This window comes from Sapajus apella, unplaced genomic scaffold (assembly GCF_009761245.1).
Source record: "Sapajus apella isolate SASKATOON/1434 unplaced genomic scaffold, GSC_monkey_1.0 scaffold37, whole genome shotgun sequence".
NCBI classification, from domain to species: Eukaryota; Metazoa; Chordata; class Mammalia; order Primates; family Cebidae; genus Sapajus; species Sapajus apella.
In genome coordinates, this window is record NW_022436977.1 from 6,905,647 (window position 1) to 6,926,292 (window position 20,646).

General features: G+C 46.5%; 1 protein-coding gene across 1 annotated transcript in view; it reads right to left on the reverse strand.

Annotated features, from left to right (window-relative positions):
* Positions 1 to 541: 541 nt before the first annotated feature.
* LIPC (lipase C, hepatic type) overlaps positions 542 to 20,646 on the reverse strand; it is a gene marked incomplete at its 5' end in the record, with an annotated part of 26,963 nt that continues 6,858 nt past the window's right edge. Inside the window, 4 exons of the mRNA XM_032297322.1 lie at positions 542 to 700; positions 4,116 to 4,334; positions 7,265 to 7,382; positions 19,773 to 20,015. Of these exons, the coding sequence (XP_032153213.1) occupies positions 589 to 700; positions 4,116 to 4,334; positions 7,265 to 7,382; positions 19,773 to 20,015 (692 nt within the window). The remainder of the gene's footprint in view (positions 701 to 4,115; positions 4,335 to 7,264; positions 7,383 to 19,772; positions 20,016 to 20,646) is intronic.

Sequence of the window (20,646 nt, forward strand, 5' to 3'; positions counted from 1 at the left end):
GCTTTCACTGTTATCACTAGTAGTTTTAGTAGAATTCTACTTTTAAGTGCTTGGTTCTGTGAAATGATTATATGATTTGTATGACTATTAGAATAATTAGAATTTTTCTTTTATGATCTATATTGCCTTAAAGGGTATGTATTTTGGTATACATAACTAGTGGTGATTAATTAGAATTTGCTTTATTGGAACACTAGTTACCTAATAAAAAAGTATCTTTCCAGCATGATTCAAAAACTGGTCAGAATAAACTAGCAAGGAAATGTGGGAAACTTGACTTAATTATGAAAGACATTGTAAATTAGAGCAACAGACCTAAAATGGCTCTTGCACTTGTACTGATTTGCATATATTAACATTTAACTAGAGATAAAATTGGGAAATTTTTAGTTGTACTAATACTGGAAAATAGTTATATCATAGTTTTTAAAAGCTCAGCTTGTAAGAGTGAAACATATCCCCCTTAAATCTAAATTTTATTTAAACTTTATGTGAGATTCTTTATGTAATTTTGGATTCTAAATAATGCAGCCATTCCAGATAAGGAATAAGATTCATTTATTCTTTACACTGAGTCTTCATTAAATCTCATCTGATCTTTTGCTTTGATATTTTAGACTTTAATTCACATTTCACAAAGATTTTCTCCTGAGTTGGGCGAAGTTGTAGATCATCTGTGTTTTCTGAGCAAAATGTCATTCTGAATAGAAAACAGAAAGCAAACACAGCATTAAGTATTAGGTGAGCTTATTGAAATGTTTCATCTTTTATCAAATTCTATTCAATTTATGTAATGTCTTTTTTTTTTTTTTTTGACGGGTTCTCTGTCTGTTGCCAGGTGCCAGGCTGGAGTGCGGTGGTGTGATCTTGGCTCACTGCAACCTCTGCCTCCCGAGTTCAAGCAATTCTCCTGCTTCAGCCTCCCGAGTGGCTGGGACTACAGGCGCATGCCACCATGCCCAGCTAATTTTTGTATTTTTAGTAGAGAAGGGGTTTCACCATGTTGGCCAGGATGGTCTAGGTCTCTTGACCTCGTGATCCACCTGCCTCGGCCTTCGCAAATATTTTTGTAACTTCAGAGAAAAACAAAACCCAAGAGAGTGAAAGCAATCAGTATAAGACTTCCTGGGGTTCTGCCTGGGGTGATTTCAGTTGTGTAAGAATGAAAGGGGCCAGGTGTGGTGGCTCACGCCTATAATCCCAGCACTTTGGGAGGCTGCGGCGGGCTGATCATGAGGTCAGGAGTTTGAGACCAGCCTGACCAAACTGGTGAAACCCTATCTCTACTAAAAATACAAAAATTAGTCAGGGGTGTTGGCGTGCGCCTGTAATCCAAGCTACTCGGGAGGCTGAGACAGGAGAATTGTTTGAACCTGGAAGTTTCAAGGTTTGCAGGAGGTGGAGGTTGCAGTGAGCAGAGATTGCACCACTGCATTCCAGCCTGGGTAACAAGAGTGAGACTCCATCTCCCCCCCAAAAAAAAAGAATAGCATTGACAAACCGGAGCCTGTCCAAGGAGGGAAGGCTGGGGAGGTAGGACTGCCTTGGGAGAAAAGGTTAAGGAACTAAAAGTGTTTGCCCTGAAGTCAAGGCAAATGTGGTCAGGGAAACAATAGTCACCCTGAAACCTCAACCCTTAGATGAGCTGTCATAGGGGAGAACAAAGGAGGGCTGCCCCAGTACTTTCATTCCTTTTTTTTTTTTTTTTGAAACGGAGTCTCACTCTGTCCCTCAGGCTGGAGTGCAGTGGTGAGAACTTGTCTCACTGCAGCTTCCGCCTCCTGGGGGTTCATGTGATTCTCCTGCCTCAGCTTCCTAAGGATGGGTTTGATGCATGTATATGTTAATATCCAGCACCGCAACTCTGCTAGATTAGACTGAGAACATTCAGGTTACTGGAACCAAAACTAATGGAAGAAGGAATTGTTAGAAATAGTCCACCGCCAACGAATGGGTAATTAATCAGACAAACTCCAGTCAAATCTGGACTGGGACAATTCTGAGCCGTGTCCTCAAGCTGTGTAACTTCTGTGAGCTTCCGGTTCCTACTCTGCACGGCCAGTACTACCCATTTCAGGATCACAGCAAAGATCACGTGAGATCAATGCATGGAGCGCCTAGTTCAATGCCCACCACATGTGGGAGTCCTGAAAGCGCCAGGCCCCTCCCTCTCCTCATTTCTTCTTCAGTACCACATGGGTGTGCCCCAGTGGAGAAGGTAGTGCTGTACTTTAGACAACCTTTCAGCTCAAGCCACATGGGATTGGCAGGGTGAGCAGCCACCCAAACCCAGGAATTGCTCTCCGAATAAGAGCATGTGGGCAGGGTCGGAGCTCAGAAGCAGCACTGCACTAATGGACCAAAGAGTCGTGTGAGAAGAGCTCAATGCAGAAGAGGAGTGAGCAGTTTAATCTTCCCAAATTGATCATGTTGGGAGATCTGTTGGCAGAAGGCAGAGTATGCTCTTAGTAATTGCCAGGGAGATAAAATCTGAGAGTGTGATTGTATAAGGGACCCAGGGGACATCAATCTGCCACAGTCTGGCTCCTGGCAGTGAAACCCAAGGGGTGGTTCAGAGATTAGGAGCCTGTTGTTTTCCCCCTCTGTGAGGACAAGCCAAAGAGAAACACGGCGTTCGCAACAAGGGAAGATGGGAGAGGAGAGACTGTGTCCTGAATAGAGAAGGGAGTAGAGAGGAGAGGGCCCGGGGAAGCCCGGAATTCTGCCATGGAGAACCATGGATGGCAGAAAAGCACAGTCACTGTGGCAGGGAATGTTGGGCAGCCCTTTGTTCTACTGGGAGGATTTCAGGAGCGCTGGATCGTCCTGTCTTTTCTCTTTTTTCTTTTCTTTTCTTTTTTCTTTTCTCTCCCTTCCTTCCTTCCTTCCTTCCTTCCTTCCTTCCTTCCCTCCTTCCCTCCTTCCTTCCTTCCTTCCTTCCTTCCTTCCTTCCTTCCTTCCTTCCTTTCCTCTCTTTCTTTCTTTCTTTCTTTCTTTCTTTCTTTCTTTCTTTCTTTCTTTCTTTCTTTCTTTCTTTCTTTTCTTTCTTTCTCTCTCTCTCTTTCTTTCCCTCTTTCTCTCTCTTTCTCTTTCTCCTTCCTTCCTTCCTTCATTTATTCCTTTCTTTCTTCTTTCTTTTTTGAGACAGAGTCTTGCTCTGTCACCCAGGCTGGAGTGCAGTGGCGTGATCTCCACTCACTGCAACCTCAGTCTCCTGGGTTCAAGTGATTCTTCTGCCTCAGCCTCCCGAGTAGCTGGGATTACAGGCATAAGCTACCACACCCAGCTAATTTTTGTATTTTGGTAGGGATTGGTTTCACTGTGTTGGCCAGGCTGGTCTTAAACTCCTGACCTCAGGTGACTGGCCTGCCTCAGCCTCCCAAAGTGCTGGGATTACAGGTGTGAGCCACCGTGCCCTGCCTCTTCCCTCCTTTTCTTTACTCCCCACCCCAACACCTTCTTATCGCTGGAGACTTTGGGGCCATGGGGGATGTTAAATCAAACACAGCAGCATTTCTTATCTCTTAGTGCTGTTATTTAACAACAGTCATCCTGGATCCCTTCCCAAGACCACCATAAATCAGAAGCTATGCAGGTTGGTGCAGGAATTCTGCAAATGTGTTAGGCTTCCCAGTAATTCTTTGGCATATGACATTTGAAAGATACCACCACAGGGAGAAAGAGAGAGATACATTGGGATTTTTGAGATTGTGATCTGTTAAAAGCAGTTCTTTGGGCAAAGAACAAAAAAGAGATGTTGCATCTACCACAGCACCTCAGACCGGCAGCGCTGACGTCACAGGGTGATTCACCTGCACTGAAGTTTGAGAAGCCTCGGGCTAGTGCAGAGGTTCTCGGCCTCCAGGGGCAGGTAGCATCAGCCATGGGCAGTGGGGAGATGCTGCTGTGGGATCCAAAGACCTGGGTGTGAATCCTTGGCGTTGCACCTATGGCTGTGTAAAGTTGGGATAGTCACTTCACCTTTCTGAGTTTCTGTACTCCCTCGCTAGGGCATAACAATACTTCACATGATGAACATGAGTATTCAGTTGTGAACCTGCCTGGCACAAGTGGCTGCCTAATAGATGTTAAAAGCAGATTGAAACAGCAGTCACCTTTGCTGGGTTTCTCCTGCCTTGACTCTGATCGTCTTCAGAAGGAGGCCCGAGTGGTGGGGCCTTGTGCCCCACGGGATGATGGTCTGGACCGTGTTCCACACATTGGCCCACACTGCGCTGCTTTCCCACTTGAACTTGATCATGACCAGCTCACCGATATCCACTTCCAGCGTGATAAGAAAGGAATACGTTTTATTACTAGCAATTCCTTTGTTCCTTGAATATACAAAGAAAATCAGACACAATCAGTTTAGTTGTAACAGCAAAGTGATGCTTATATACATTCAGGATGTGTTATGTTTGCTTGAGTGACTTAGGATTTTTGGTGCATTTCCCAAACTGGTGTTCAACAGACTATTGTTAGAGCTAGCATAGGTGTACCAGGATAAAAAAGGGATTTCCAGATAATAAAATTGGGAAAATGATACTATTTTGTGTTAACACATCAAAAAAATCTCTGAGATGTCCTGCTATAACAAATCTAGTTAACTTTCTTTAGCTTTGATTTTTTTTTTTTTTTTTTTTTTTTTTTGAATTTCGTTCCTGTTACCAGGGCTGGAGGGCAATGACGCGTTCTCGGCTCACCGCAACCTCCGCCTCCTGGGTTCAAGCAATTCTCCTGCCTCAGCCTCCCTAGTAGCTGGGACTACAGGCGTGCGCCACCATGCCCAGCTAATTTTTGTATTTTTAGTAGAGACAGGGTTTCACCATGTTGACCAGGATGGTCTCAATCTCTTGACCTTGTGATCCACCCGCCTTAGCTTCGATTCTAGGAAGAAGCCCCCATGGAGACAGGGGGGCTTCGACAATGGCGTCTGGACAGTTCAGCTTTCTGTAGGTTTAACACAGTCTGCCTCTCTCTCGAGTAACACGGTATGCCTCTCTCCTGAGTAATGCTCCTCCCCCCATGTAAGTAGAAATCTCTATTAAAACAGTGAAGTACAACCGTAATAGAAAAACCACACATAAAAAGGATGCGTCGATTTAGAGCAAGATGTAAATGCAGACTCTGAGGTATCATTATCAGCTTTACTGACCCATCTCCAAGACATTGAAATATCCCAACATTGACAGGAGTGGTGAGATGCCCTTTCCACTACTGAGAACCATCTCCTAGGAGAGATTTCCGGCAGTGCAGAGGCAGCCCTGGATTTAGGGAGAGGCAGCTGGATGGAGGGGGTCCCTTGTGTGGCTTGACATAGCTCTTCCTGAGTGTGCTGTGAAGAACTGTTTAAGAATCACCTGCCCTGCCAGGCTGTGAGCCTCCAGAGGCTGGGGTCCTCTGTATCCTTAGGTAGATGTTGAACAGAGCACCAGCAAATGCTTCCTGACTGACGGAATCAGTGTGATGATCAGAGATCCAAAGCTGGGGGCAATCTTCGAGAAGCTCAGGACCGTCCCTGAGTGGGTGAGGGGCTAGTGTCACTTCCTAGGGAGAGTCCATGCTGAGGGCTGAGAGGCCAGAGAGGCTGGGGAGCCTCAGAGTGAGCAGGTGGGTAACAGGGTGAAGGACAGATGGGGAGGCTGGCAAAGCAGGCTGATTGAAATTGGAAATCTGTGCCAAGTCAAAAGATATCACTTTAATTTCTGGGTTATGAACTCACTGGAAAGTCTCTGGGGACCTTCTTGGGGACACCTGCTCTGCCCATCATCACTCGCCTCTGCACTGCAGGTCCTGGTGGGGCCACGTCTGGCCTCCCTGTCTGCTCAGCCCACAGTGTGTAACATTAAGCAGGTGGTGGGATGCAAAAGTTAGGATAGACAGATATCAAAATGTTAACCACATTTTTTTTGCTCCTAAATGGTGGTTTATCTTCTTGTTTTTCCTTCTCTGTGTTTCCTAAGCATCTCTACAGGACTTATATTGTGTAGAGGCTGAGGAGGGATGTGAGCACCTGGGCATGGGTGGATGTCCTATCTGACCAGGTTGGCCACGTGGGATGAGCTGGGCTTACTAAAGGGGTTGTCTGTGAAGCACCAAATATCTATTTATGTTTGCAAGAAGAACCAAATACTAAGAGTTGATTCGTGGACCAAGAGTTTTGTGCTTTAGGCAAGAGCTAGCTCAGGTAGTATCTGGCACCTACCACAGTGCCCTGTGCATGACTGCTTTTCAAAAGCTCAAGCCCGTGTAAACTATAAATTAAATTCTAAGCCTCCAAACCATCTCACGGACCCCTCCTCTCGGCCAAGGGCATTCCAAAGTTAACTTGAACAATGAGCTCAGGCCATGATGAGAAGAGGAGATGGGGGACATGCCTCATTATAGTCTCCTCCCGTTGGAATTCAGGCACAACTGACCAGCATTAACATTAAAACACAGATTTTAAGACGGATGAAGCAGACTTTTTGTAGCAATAAGACACCAAATTCCAGCCTGACTCCAGTATTAGCATCACATGACAGACAGCAGGCCCTGAAAGAAATTGAACTATTTTACCCTAAAATCTATTTCCTTGACATATTTTGAAAGGACCCTGAACAGCTGTCTCTTGGGGAGAAAATCTACATTCTGTAGAGAATACCCTTCCCTTTCCAGGTCTTTTCACTGATCCAAGAGAGAATTAACTAAGTCTGGGACCTTTTTAAGTCTGATAAGAAACATTTACAATGAATTCTCTCTGAAGCTGGCTACCTCAAGGCTTCATCTGAATAATAAGAACCTTGGTCTCCACAACCCCTTATCTTAATCAGACACTCCCTTCTATTGATTCTAGATCTTTCGATAAACTCATTCAACCAATGCCAATCAGAAAATCTTTGAATGTACCCAGGACTTGGAAGTTCCCCTGCACTCCCATCCCCAAATCAGTTTGAGTTGTCCCACCTTTCTGGACCAAACCAGTGTACATCTTACAAGTATTGATTGATGTCTTATGTCTTCCTAAAATGTATAAAACCAAGCCGTAGCCTGACCACCTTGGATACAGGCCATTAGGACCTCCCGAGGCTGTGTCATGGGTATGTCCTTAACCCTGGCAAAATAAACTTCTAAATTGATTGAGACTTGTCTCAGATGCTTTTTGGTTTACATCTGGAATCAAGTAGCTATGGCTGGCCTGATCCTTGAAAATTACAGAGTCCATTTATACTCAGCAAGAAAAATAAGCATGTCATCACCCTAGGGGACTACACCTCCTACTCACAGAGTGATGGGAATTTTCTGCATTTTCTCTTTTGTTCCGAGTAGTGACATGGTAAAAGTTGTTTGTGTTGGCTTCTCACTTTGGTTGATGAAATGGATCTTGAAGTTGTAATGATAAACTAGAGAGAGGGAGAGAGAAAGAGAGAAATAATTTGATAAGCAGAGATTTTAAATTTAAAAATCTCTAATTTCTTAAAATTTAAACATCTAGAGGGAAAAGCTTGGATAGCTAGATATCAAAATGTTAACAACATTTTTTTGGCTCCTAAATAGTGGTTTGTCTTCTCTGTATTTCCTAGATGTCTGCACAGGACTTATATTGTGTTTGTAATGTAATTATGATAAATATTTGCCAACAAAAGAAGGCAGAATAAGAGTATAGGATATCTGACACTCTCCCTGATTTCTAGATGCAAGTTCTGTTGTAGTATTTTGTGTGTTTGGCAAGGGTCTCCTTTCATAAGTCAAAGAATATATGCCTTTTGGACATTTGACAAGGCAAGAGAGAACACACTGCCGTTTTACACCATTGCCTCTGTCTGGTGGGGTGTGTTTCAGGGTGGGGCAGAGCTCCACCTAAGCAATATATGCCCTAATGACCAAGTGTTTATATTGTGGCAGTTCCTGGAAACAAGCTCTGTAAGGTTTAATGAGCACATTTCCTAATGGAAATAACTTCAGTTCTAGAACTTGGGCCTGAAAACTTTCTGTTTTATCAAATGTCCAGAATGTCCTCCTACTGATGGGTTGGTTGGAAACAGATAATTTTTTTTATTCTTCTTTACTTAATAAATTCTACATTTAGTTGTTGAAAGCCAATGGCTTACTATTAGGCAGACATTGGTAAATACGTTGCATCATTAAATGTTAACTACGTTGCATTGTTGAATACATTGCGTCATCTCATTTACTTACCACAGCCCTGTGATGTAGGCATTGTGATGATCACTCCCATTTTATAAATGAGAAAACTGGAGCTCACATACATGCAAGGTGACTTCCTCAAGGTCAAATAGCAGCCTGTGGGCTGTTAGTGTCCCTTACCCTAGATGGTGTTGGCTTAGCTTGTGTGGTTGCATAGCTATGGAGCTGTTTTGAAAATTATCCTACCTCATTTCAAGATGACTGATTGCTGCTTGGACTTCTTTCTCTTGTCTCCATATTCCCCCCAGTGGGTTCCCCAGGGTTGGATACAGGGTCCAACTTCCAGACCAGCATGGATTTTTGTTTTTGTTTTGGGCTGGGGTTGGTTGAAACAGGGTCTCTCTCTGTCACCTCAGGCTGGAGTGCAGTGGCACAATCTCAGCTCACTGCAGCCTTGACCTCCTGGGTTCTTTTGTATCCGTATTCTCTATAGCTCCAAGATTGCAAACAGGTTGAATATGGCACGTTAATTCCATTTGATTGATAATAACTGCCCGGAGTCCTGTGTTGAGATGGATTCTGAGGCCATGTCCAGGCTTGTGGCAAGATGCGTGTCTCCCCTGGGCAAAGGATAAGGGATTTATGGAATGCTTGCTGTGTGTTTGCCTTTTCTGTTTTGATTAATCCATGAATCCTAACAGTGCCTTGCACACAGTAGGCGCTTAATAAACTTTTGTGGGATGAATGAACTGATGGTTTGTTTGGGAGTGACATATCACAATGTGCATGAACATCTAGACAGAAATCACCCACGAGGATTCAAGACCTGAGTTTCAAGCTTTGTTGTAAGAGAATTTTAAAAAATTAGATCATGGTTACTAGGCAGTTGGCCATCTATCCCTTTTACCCAGCATGTTGAAATTCATCTCTTCATCAATCAATCTACTAACTCCCACATGGTACCATTTCTGCTGGAGGTTGGTATCTATACAGCAAGCCCAGTGGAGGGGATTGCCAATGCTGTTTTGCTAACATGCCAGCTCCAGTGTCCTGGTATACCTGTATTGCTGAGTTTCTAGATTAATTATGCAATCCTATTGTGTAATTAATTGGCATAAATGGATCTTCCCATTTGAATTTTGTGCTTAATTTACTCATGTGAGTGGGGATATCTCTTGGGTTTACTAAAGGGGTTATCTCTGAAGCACTGAATGTTTATTTATGTTCACAACAAGAGCCGAAGACTGAGTTGATTTGTAGGCCAAGAGTTTTCTGCTTTAGGTAAGAGCTAGCTCACGTCGTATCTGGTACTTACTATAGGTGCCCTACACATCAGCAGTCCCCAACTTTTTGGCACCAGGGTTGGGTTTTGTTGAAAACAATTTTTCCACGGACCAGTGTAGGGGTAGAGGGGATGGTTTCGGGATGAAACTCTTCCACCTCAGATCATCAGGCATCAGCTTTTCATAAGGAGCATGCAACCTAGATCCCTATCATGTGCAGTTCACAACAGGATTTTTACGCTCCAATGAGAATCTTTTTTTTTTTTTTTTTAGAGAAAGAATAGTTCTTCTCTTTTAACCCGGAGTGGGGTGCGCAGTGGCGCGATCTCGGCTCACCGCAACCTTCGCCTCCTGGGTTCAGGCAATTCTCCTGCCTCAGCCTCCTGAGTAGCTGGGATTACAGGCACGCGCCACCATGCCCAGCTAATGTTTTTGTATTTTTAGTAGAGACGGGGTTTCACCATGTTGACCAGGATGGTCTCGATCTCTTGACCTCGTGATCCACCCGCCTCGGCCTCCCACAGTGCTGGGATTACAGGCCTGAGCCACCGCGCCCACCTCCAATGAGAATCTTACGCCCACACGGCTCTGACAGGAGGCAGAGCTCAGGTGACATAATACTTGCTCACCCGCCACTCACCTCTGGCTATGTGGCCCAGTTCCTATGGGCCACAGTTTGTGGCCGGGTGTTGGGGACCCGTGCTGTAATACAATAGGTGCTCAAATCCTAAGCCTGAGGTAAAGTAATTTGATGCCCTCAAGACAACAAAAGAGGCTGTGGGTGAAAAAGAAAGAAAAGAGCTATAGGCACAAGTCCTGGGAAGGGTCCCTAAACTCTTGGGTGGCACCATTGGAGAAATGGACTTAGCCTGTCATCCCAGAAGCCTCTGGAGAGGTCTTACACTATCTAGGAGTTGGTCAAGGAAACTGTAACAAGCAAACAGTGTTATAAGTCAAAATGAGACAAAAAGGAAGGTGCTTTCCAAAGGCAGTTTCCAAAGAAAGAAGTTGCCAAAGGTTCTTTCCAAAGGGTGGAAGAGGGTAAGACGTGGAAGGGCTGGCCTTGGGTCAACCTCCTTATGAGGAGACAGGACATCTTCCAGAGAACTCAAGGAACACTCATAGTAACCAATCTTCATTCAGTTTCATATGATATGTATTAATTGGCGGTCTACTGTGTGTTCAGCCTAGTGCCCAATGCAGGTAAAAGCATGTCATTGGCAGTATGCGTGAGATGCTTTGCATCTATCATCTCACTTAACCTGCCAACAAATGACACTATTATTATCTCATGTTAAGAAGAGGAACCTGAAGCACAGAGCATTTAAGTGCCTTTTCTGGGATCACAAACTATTAAGTCGTGTATGGCTGGGACGTCAGCTCACGCAGCCTGACTCCAGAACTTGAACTTTTTACATGTTTATTCCCAGGACCACTAGCTTTATATACTCTAAGGAAAAAGTTGAATTCTGGAAAGAGATTTAAGTCAAAAAATGTCCTAATATTTGTTTAAAAATAAACTGAAAACACCTGAAACATTCAGTAATAGAGGGACAGCTATGAACTAATAACAGCAATTATGATAACTACCATTTAGTTCTTTACCATGTCCCAGACATGAAGCTAATAGTCACATAATTATCTCATTTCTCTTTACAACAACTGTATAAGGTGCCTGCTTTATCTTCCCTCCCACATCGCTTTACAAAGGAAGAAGCGGAGGCTCAGAAAAAGTAACTTGTCGTTGTCATGTGGTTAATAACTGATGAAGCTGCAATTAGAAGTCAGTCTGCTGATTTTCAGTTTATAGTCCCAAACATGTGATTTACTCTTATGAAGCCATTAAAAGCTATTTTTGGAATGATTTCAATGCTTATGAAAGAAGTGAAAAAGAAAACAACAACGACAAAAACCCACAGGTTATGAAATTGTCTAGTGTGAGGCCAACGCTGCAAAACGGAATACACAGAAGTAGGGGAATTCACAAAAATATTAACAGTGCTCATCCCTGGAGAGGGCACAGTGCTAATGTCATTCTCTTCTTTATGTTCTTGTGCAAGTTTCATGTGTTCTGCAGGAAAGGTCTACTGTGTGTTCAGCCTAGTGCTTAATGCAGGTAAAAGCATGTAATTGGCAGTATGCGTGAGGTGCTTTGCATTCTAATTGGAATCCGGTTGGAAAAAGAAAGAGCTTTTACAAGTATTGAAAAAGAAAAAGGGCCAGGCATGGTGGCTGAGGCCTGTAATCCCAGCACTCTGGGAGGCCGAGGCGGGCGAATCACGAGGTCAAGGGATCGAGACCATCCTGGCCAACATGGTGAAACCCCGTCTCTACTAAAAGTACAAAAAATTAGCCAGGTGTGGTGGTGTGTGCCTGTTGTCCCAGCTACTCGGGAGGCTGAGGCAGGAGAATTGCTTGAAACTGGAAAATGGAAGTTGCAGTGAGCCAGGATCGCGCCATTGCACTCCAGCCTGGTGATAGAGCGAGACTCTGTCTCAAAAAAAAAAAAAAAAAAAGAAAAAGAAAAAAAGAACTAGAGGCTGAGGTCCTTTGAGGCCCCTGCCACGTCTCATGGGGATCTACGTCCATGTCCTATCTCCCCAAAGGCAGTCGCAGAGCCACACTACTGCTTGTATCTCCACAAGGACACAGCACACACTAGGCGTCCAAGGAGTACTTAACAGGCTTGTTGAGTGAAGAAAAACATGGATATATAATTGCATTAAAGAGACCAAGAATGATACAATAGCTTCCATTTGTTGAGATCCTACTATGCGTCAAGCTACATACTAAGTGTTTTGCACACATCATTTTTGTCCTCATAACAGACTTAATAATGTTAACCTGCTGGGTACTGTCTGTCTACTTCCTCTAACCCTGCTGTCCTCATCCACTCTGCCCTCCACTGCTCAGCTCTGAGCCCCAGGATGGGATCCCTTAGGCTGCATCTGCCAGGCTCCGTTGTCGACTGGTTTCTGGTTGGGTGTGACTGCTGAAGGGAGAGGCACTAGTAGGAGATCAGGGCAGAGGAGAGAGAGGCCAGGGCATTATCCCTCTGCTGCCCCGTGCTCTGGAACCTGACTGTGCACCCTCTGCCCTTCCACAGTTAGCAGCAGCCCCTCCTCCACGGCTCCTGCTCTCCCATGGCGAGTCCCTTCCCTGGCTCCATCCATCCTGCTGTTAGAGACAGGGTGCAGCCTCAGCCCTTGCTGGTTTCCTTAATACTGCCCACCCCTTTGTAAGGAGGCCTACTTGCTTTCTTCAACTGGTCCAGGCCAGGTGTGTCTAATTGCAAAAGACTCTTTCTGTATCTCCTGGTGCTTTGGTTCTGCAAGCTAAGTCTGTCCCTTGAAAGCAAATGGCCAACAGCCCTTGATGGAAAGTTGTGGTCAACACCTGCTTCCAATGAAGCCACCAAGACAAAGTGCCTGCCACCTCTGACCCCGTGACATCCATCCTGGGCTATCACTGCCACAGAGTCCTCTCTCCTGTCCCCTAAACATCTGGTCCCTGAGCCCAGAAAAATATTTCATGCTCTTGTCTTGGCGATGCCATTTTTCTTAAATTGTGAGTAGGAGGAGATTGATTTCTGCCTTTGAGATGCTATGGTTCCACGATTTTAGGAGAAGGCGCTTGTGTAAAACTCAGGAGTCAGCTGCAGAGGATGCAAAGGCCCCTTTAGCTTGCATATCCTGTGAGTGAGAATTGCCTGTCTCTGCAACATGTGTGGCTGGAGTAGCACCTCTGCAGGAGGGTGGAACCTGCCGAGGTGTGTGGGCTGCGAGGAGCCCAGCCAGCGTGCATTCTGAGGCTCATGGGGGAACAGGCTACGGCGGGGGCCTGCACTGATGGCTGAGGCACGTTTGAGTTTGCAGGAGCACTCCTGAGAAACTCCATGTCTGCATAGGGAATCTTGCCTGACTACTTTTTTTGAGAAAGCTTGAAATGAAATTAACTTTAAATATACAAGGGTCTTTCATGCTGAGAACCAGTTATTTCCTCCTCCTTCTTCCCTCCTCCTCCTCCTCCTTCTTCCTTCTCCCTCCTCCTCCTTCCCCCCGCTTCCTTTCTTCTTCCTCTTTCTTCTTTCTTCTTCTTCCTCTTCTTCATAGAGACCAGGACTACACAATCCTCCTGCCTTGGCCTCCCAAAGTGCTGGAATTACAGGGGTGAGCCACTGCACCCAGCCCTAATTATTTACTCTTATTTGGATTTTTGTAAGCATTTTTCTTCAAAAGAAAATATAAAAAAGAAAAGCTAATTTGCCTAGTGTTCTACCCTGCCACCCCCAGTGCAATGATGCTGTTACAAAGATTAAGGAAAAAAGTCTGAGTGATTTTGCTCACTTTACCTTATGACATGTTTAATAAGGACGTTAAAAAATGATTTGGGGGGCTGGGCGCAGTGGCTCACGCCTGTAATCCTAGCACTTTGGGAGGCCAAGGTGGGTGGATCACCTGAGGTCAGGAATTCAGGACCAGCCTGGCCATCATGGCGAAACCCCATCTTTAAAAAAAAAAAAATTATTTGGGGAGAATGTTTTTGATCCTGTGACTGCAAAGAGACCAGTACAATATACTCTCAAGCTCTGGCAGGATAAATTATTTCAGGTCTTAAAGATGAAAGGCATGAAATAGTCCATTGACCTCAAATGTGATCAGGCAAACTCCATCAAGAGCAGAAATCTGAGGCTTCCAGAGATTCTCCTCACTGGGAAAAATCCTGGATTGTAACCCTGTGTGGAACCTGCTGGTGCCATTTAAAAAAGAAAAACTTACATTTCTTTTCACAAGATCAGGTTATGGAATTTATGAAAAGAGAATATATTTCTTTCTATTTTTTGCCTCCCAGAAACAATGATTCTGAATCATTAGATGTTGGCTCTGGGAGATATAACTTTCTTTGCAAACATGAAAGAGGGCTTTTTTCCCCCTCAGTGTACGGATTTCTCTCATGGAGATGGTAGGAATGAGACCTCTAGTGTTTTTCTCCCAAGCCCAGAGGGCTCGTTCCTAGACCTGAAATGCCTCTAACTCAGAAGGAAGCTGAAGATCACAGGACTGAGAGTCCAGGATGGTGTTGTCCAGGGTGTTGCTGTGCAAACAAGGCAGCCGGTGCCAGCAAGGCCTAATGAAAATGAATGGACTCAGAGTAGGCGCACGTGAAGAAGCAAAGGGAAAGTGATTGTGTAAAGCTTTATATATAATACCTGTGTGCGTGTGTATTTTCATGGCCACATTTGGGCTTCACAGTACAGCCCCATTTATGTGATGCCCTGTTGTTATGAGACTGGATGCTTGCCCCTTTCTTTTTTAAAGTAAATTGATTTTTTTTTGGAACAGGGTCTCACTCTGTCACCCAGGCTGGAGTGCAGTAGCACCATCATGGCTCACCACAGCCTTGACCTTCTGGGCTTAAGCAGTCCTCCCGCAGCCTCCCAAGTAGCTGGGACTGCAGACATGCACCAAATACACCTGGCTAATTTTTAATTCTTTTGTAGAGATGGGATCTTGCTTTGTTGTCTAAGCTGATCTTGAGTGCCTGGGCTCAAGTGATCCTCCCACCTTGGCCTCCCAAAGTGTTGGGACTCCAGGTGTGAGCCACCGTGCCTGGCCAATGCCTGCCCCTTCTGTGGGGGGTCTATTGCTGCCCGTGAGCTGCGGAGATGGGGGAGTTTGTGTGTGTGTGTGTGTGTGTGTGTGTGGTCAAGACTGTCGTACTGACTGGCATCCTGTAGCCAGCTCTTTGTGCTATGGGGATAATAAGGGTCCTCAACGGACAGACAGAGCCCAGGGTTTGAGTCCTTTCTGCCACATGCCACTTTGTGATTTTGAGACCACATAGCCTCTCTGGGGCTCAATTTCCTCATCTGTGAATGTGGATTAAAAACTCTCCTGTAATGTTGCTGTAAGAATGTGACAAGACGGTGATGAGAAAATGCCTGCTTTCCAGAATGTGTTAATTGGGTGTTACCTACTTCCTTCCTCCACACTGAACTGACCAGGCCAGGTGCCGAGACCCTCCTGCAGGCCCCATGCCAGTGGCTCATCCCCGTGTCTGTTCACACCCCTTCCTTGGTGCTCACATCGGTTTTGTCATTAGGTGAAGGTCACATAAGTGGTTGGCAGCAAAGCCATCTTGACACTCCTTATCCCAACCCCAAGCCTGTGCTGTCTACGACACCCCCTGTTTCTTCTGGAACTCTCGCTGAAGTCAGTGGAAACCTTCCAAAGAAGTAGCTGAGAAAAGCCAAAAACAGACAGACCTCCCGAGTCACAGCTTGGCTCGTCTTCTCGCTGACCAGCAGGATGGAAAGGGAGCTCTCAGGGCTGCAGCCAGCAGCAGAAGCAAGTGACCCTCACCCCCAGCCCAGAGAGCCTACAGTGCAGGGGGAGTTGCAGCATGGGGAGCACAGAAGAGCGACGGAGAGCTGGAAGAGGGAGTGTGGAAGGAGGGCAGAGAGGGGGAGGGGGGACATGCAGCTGGAATGCCACAGGAGGGAGAGGCACTCGGTGGAGGGGGCTTGGTCCTACGCCTGAGGAGGCCCCTGAGGAGGCCGAGGGCAGTGACAGGGAAAAAGGCTGCAGAATCTGGGCCAGCTGGGATTGAGTGCTGTGCTTCCTGCTCACAAATTGCGTGACTTTGCCCTGACGGTGTCTCTCTGTCTGTGTATCTGTCTCGGGGTTGCTGTGAAGATCAAATGGGAAATGAGGTAACGTGTACAACACATCCAGCCCAGTGCCTGGGCGGAGTGCTCCCCAAGAGCCCCTTCTCTCCCCACCCGCCCTTACCTAGTCTGACTGCTCTGAGGATGAAATGAGACGCGGCTCTGGAGAAACAGGATTTACTCCGCGCAGATCAGTTTCCCTCCCGCTCCCTTAAAAACAGGCTCCCAAACTGGTAAAGGTTCCTCGTGAGAGAGTGAGAATGGAAGTGGGCGATAAATTGCCTCGTTTCACTCAGCGACTGTTTCCCAGTTCTCTCCTGCTACTGCTGTACTCTCGCAGTGTTTACCCGAGTTCTGGCGTACGGTTGTAGAAAATAGATCCTTTGATGGTTTTGTCGAAATATCTTGGGAGCCAGAGGAATTCGGGCCAAGTTAGTCATCCTTTGTGAAACTACAATCAGGAGGCGATGTTTATCTAGCCCAACCAGACCCTGTACTAAAATATATAGTACAATTAGATGTTTTTGAAAAATAGGGATTGCGGTTTCTCTGTAGGCCGGGGTTGGGCAAGTCTGCTCTTTTAAGAGTGTAATATGTATTCATCAAAATGCTGGAGGTGGCTGGCGAAATAGGCTTCGGGGACCCAAGTCAGCGATGATCACAGCCGTGCTGGGCGGGCAGTGGTGTAGCTGTGGTGGCCTAGATTAAAGTCTCCATCCCAGCACCATCAATAGAACTCTCCGCAGCAATGGAAATGTTTTATTTCTGTGCTCTCTGATGCGGCAGCTACGTATTTGAGCACTTGAAAGGTGGCTTCTGTGACTGACAAACGGAATTTTTGGTTTTATTTAATTTAAAGTAACTGAGATGTGGATTTAAATAGCTACATATGGTTTGTGGCTACCATATTGGACAACATAACATTATACAGATAGCAGCATCCCATGAGCAGCTGCTTCAAACAGGCGAGCCTCACATGGGTGCGCTTTCCAGCCACGTCCAGGGCTGTTTGATGTGACCTCAGAGAGGTTGCTCTCCACTAGCAAGTGAAACTGCGTTGATCGGGTGAGGACTTTGCTCACTGGAGGGGCTGAAGCAGAACTGGGAGAATTTGAAAGGTGACAGAAAAGGAGAGGGTGTGGACTGGGCGTGGTGGCTCATGCCTGTAATCCCAACACTTTGAGAGGCCAAGGTAGGCGGATCACCTGAGGTCAGGAGTTCAAGACCAGCCTGGCCAAAACGGCAAAACCCCATCTCTACTAAAAATACAAAAATTAGCTGGGTGTGGTGGTGGGCGCCTGTAATCCCAGCTACTTAGGAGGTTGAGGCAGGAGAATGGGTTGAACTCAGGAGGTGGAGGTTGTGGTGAGCCAAGATTGCACCACTGCACTCCAGCCTGGGTGACAGAGTGAGACTCAAATAAATAAATAAATAAAAATAATAAACAAATGGAGAGCGTGTGGTGCAAGCCACAGCTCAGCACTGGAACCTCCATCGGGGCTGGGAGTTTCGGTTCTTGACCAGTTTGAGGCAGTCTTGCCTTTAGCCTCCTCCTCACTGGATGTCCCTGGAGCAAGATAAGATGTTAATAGCTGGTGATAAAGAGACACAAATGTGGTCTCCAAGGGACTCATTGTAGGTTGGTCTCCGCCGAGACCCATGAGGGTAGGACTGTGTTGAAGAATACACGGATGGATGAGTACATTGGTTTTGGTAGCTGGTGGGTAAGATAATGATGCCCTAATGCAATTTGGTCTTCTTTAATACAAAAGGGACCCTTGTGCGCTCACACCAGCAGTGTATAGTGGTTGGGCACTGGGATCATTGGCTAATGGGAGAAGCCCGGCCTGGCTGATGCCCACTGCTCTTGTTTACCCTTCTCTTGATGGTTCCCTTCCTTCCCCATCTCCAAGCCCCCAGGAGATGTTCTCAGGCTGGGCCAAGCTGCTCATGTCAGAGAAAGTACCCACTTCAGCCCTGGAAGATGAAAAATGACCTCTTTTCTTCCCAGCTGATTTCAAGCAGAAAGCAATCGCCCTACCCTTGTCTTTCACCTCCCCTCTCACCCCACAAACAGACCAGGGGTAGGTTAGGGAGGTAAAAATCACTCCACTCACTGTTTGGAGGCCCCGGGTCTAAATGCCAGGTCTGCCAAGAGCTTTTTGTCTCCGGACAAATCATTTTCCCTGCCTCGGCCTTGGTTTCCCCATCTGAAAAATGGCAGGGTTGAAACATTCCTCAAGATGCGAACATTCCATGCTTAAAATAGATCCAGAGAAACGTGATTATCGAACAGGCTTCACTCCAGGCGGCATTGTCATTTAAAGGAGCTGGTTAACCCAAATGAGTCTCTAATTGACAGCCTGCAGGGGGAGCTCCCCCAGCCCGGCCCCCAAGCAGGGGGACTCCAAATTCCCTCACTTGCATGCTGCCATCTCCTCCAGCCCTAAGGGACAGGCACTGGAGGGACCCTTTGACCCGAAAGATCCTCCTCTCACGCCAACTACTTTTTAAATGCTATGTGCACCCGCAAGAAATTTCTGTCATTCCTCAACCTGCTTGACTCACGGAAGGGAAACCTGGCTGGAGAGCAAAAGTTCAGATACAAGAGGAATCCTGCGCCTCCAAACTAAGCTGCCTGGGAGTTCGAACTCATGACTGGGAGTCAGGTGGCCCTGTGCCAGGTCTCTTTATAGCAGCGCAGCTGTTGGCACCCCACGTGAGCTTTGGTTTCCTCCTCTTTAGAATGGGATAATAACCAGCCCTGCTGTCCTCGCCCGGCTGTTGTGAGAACCACGAGGGGTCGATGGCTGCACCAAATGTTTTGTTTTGTAAAACACTCTCTAACAGCAAAGTGGTGGCGGCGGCCTGTTCACGTTCTCCAGATACAAATATCTGCACGGTAATGGTCAAACGGCACAACACCAGCTTTCTTCTCCCAGTGCTGGAGAGGCTGTGGGATGAAACTGTAAGATGCTAAATCACTCCTGAGCTGTTTTAAGGATTAGGGAGAAATGTTAATGGCAACAGATGTCAGCTTGTTCCCTCCAGGAGGATTTAGGTTTCAGTGGTGTATTTCTCTGTTGGCCTCAGCCAAGACGTGGCCACAGTCCTTTCTGCAAATCCTGAGAGCTGCCAGGCCCACTTTCTGCCCTGAGGTTAAAAATCTGACTGGGAAACATTGGGAGCTGAATGCTGAATCTTGTCTTGGGAGTGCCTCAGGGTGACAGTAATATCCTCTAAGATCAGCTGATGCAAATTTTGGGGGGAATGAAATGCAGTCTGGAAATCTAGTTTTCTCACAGGGGCTGTGAACAGAGATGAAAGAACTGGGTTCTAGGCTATGTTTGGAGACGCCCCAAGTCCCTGTACAGTGAGATCTGGGTGGCCCAGGTGAACTGCGTGTGGTCTTGCAGATCTGACATTCCAGGGGACTGTGAAAATGGATAGAGAGGCTAACCCAAGGGTCGTTTTAGAAATTATCGAGGTTTCTCCTCCTAGCTCTTGGTGGTAAGGTGGCCACGCTCTTGGGAGAAAGGCTGTGTCATTGTCGCTGTCTGGTGCCTGCAGAGTTTCAGAAACACTGCAACAGTAGAGCAAATCCACCTCCAGGAAAAGAGCTGAGGGGTGTTCTGAGCCCCTTGGACAGGGGTCTGCATGCTGCCCTTCTGAAGGCTTCCCGGCTCCACACTCACCTTTGAAGGGGGACTGGGCTCGTGTCACAAGGAAGAGCCTCTTGCTCTTGCTCTGCGGCTCCTGGCGGACGTGGTAGCCCAGCGTGTTGCAGCGACCTTTCTTGCAGCTCAGGCACAGGCCCTGGCTGAAGCTGTCCATGTCCCTGCACAGGTAGGCCATGCTCTGCGTGCCGGCGTGCAGCAAGGAGTCAATGAACAGGTGCACCGATCGCTCGTGGGAGCATTTGATAGTCTGGGCGATGGCTGGAACACAGGGTAAGAAGGACATTATCATCCCTTAACCCAAAGCAGCCTCAACTCAGAGGATCACCTTGGTTCTCGCCCACAGGAGGTTAGCAGTAGCACACAGGACAGGCAGGGGTGGGCTGGTCAACGCGGACCCCCTGACAACAGCGGGATGTGACAACTGACGGAAACTAAGGAAAGGAGACCTTCTGGGTCACGTAGTGTCAGGCAAAATCCCTGGCACTGCTGGGATCCTGAGAGCACTCCTCTATGGCAGTGTGTTACAGCAGGCGTTTGAATAGGCACCCAAGTCACTAAGTAAATTCATTCAGAGAACAGGTTAGTGTAATTTATTATGTATTTATTATAGAAATATTTCTATCTACTGTGGGAGGAGGAGGCAGGTGGATCACGAATCAAAAGATCGAGACCATCCTGGCCAACATGGTGAAACCCATCTTTACTAAAAATACAAATATTAGCTGGGCATCATGGCACATTTCTGTAGTCCCTGCTACTCGGGAGGCTGAGGCATGAGAATCGCCTGAACTCGGGAGTCAGAGGTTGCAGCGAGCCAAGATCGTGCTACTGCACTACAGCCTGGAGACAGAGCAAGACTTCATCTCAAAAAAAAAAAAAAAAAAAAAAA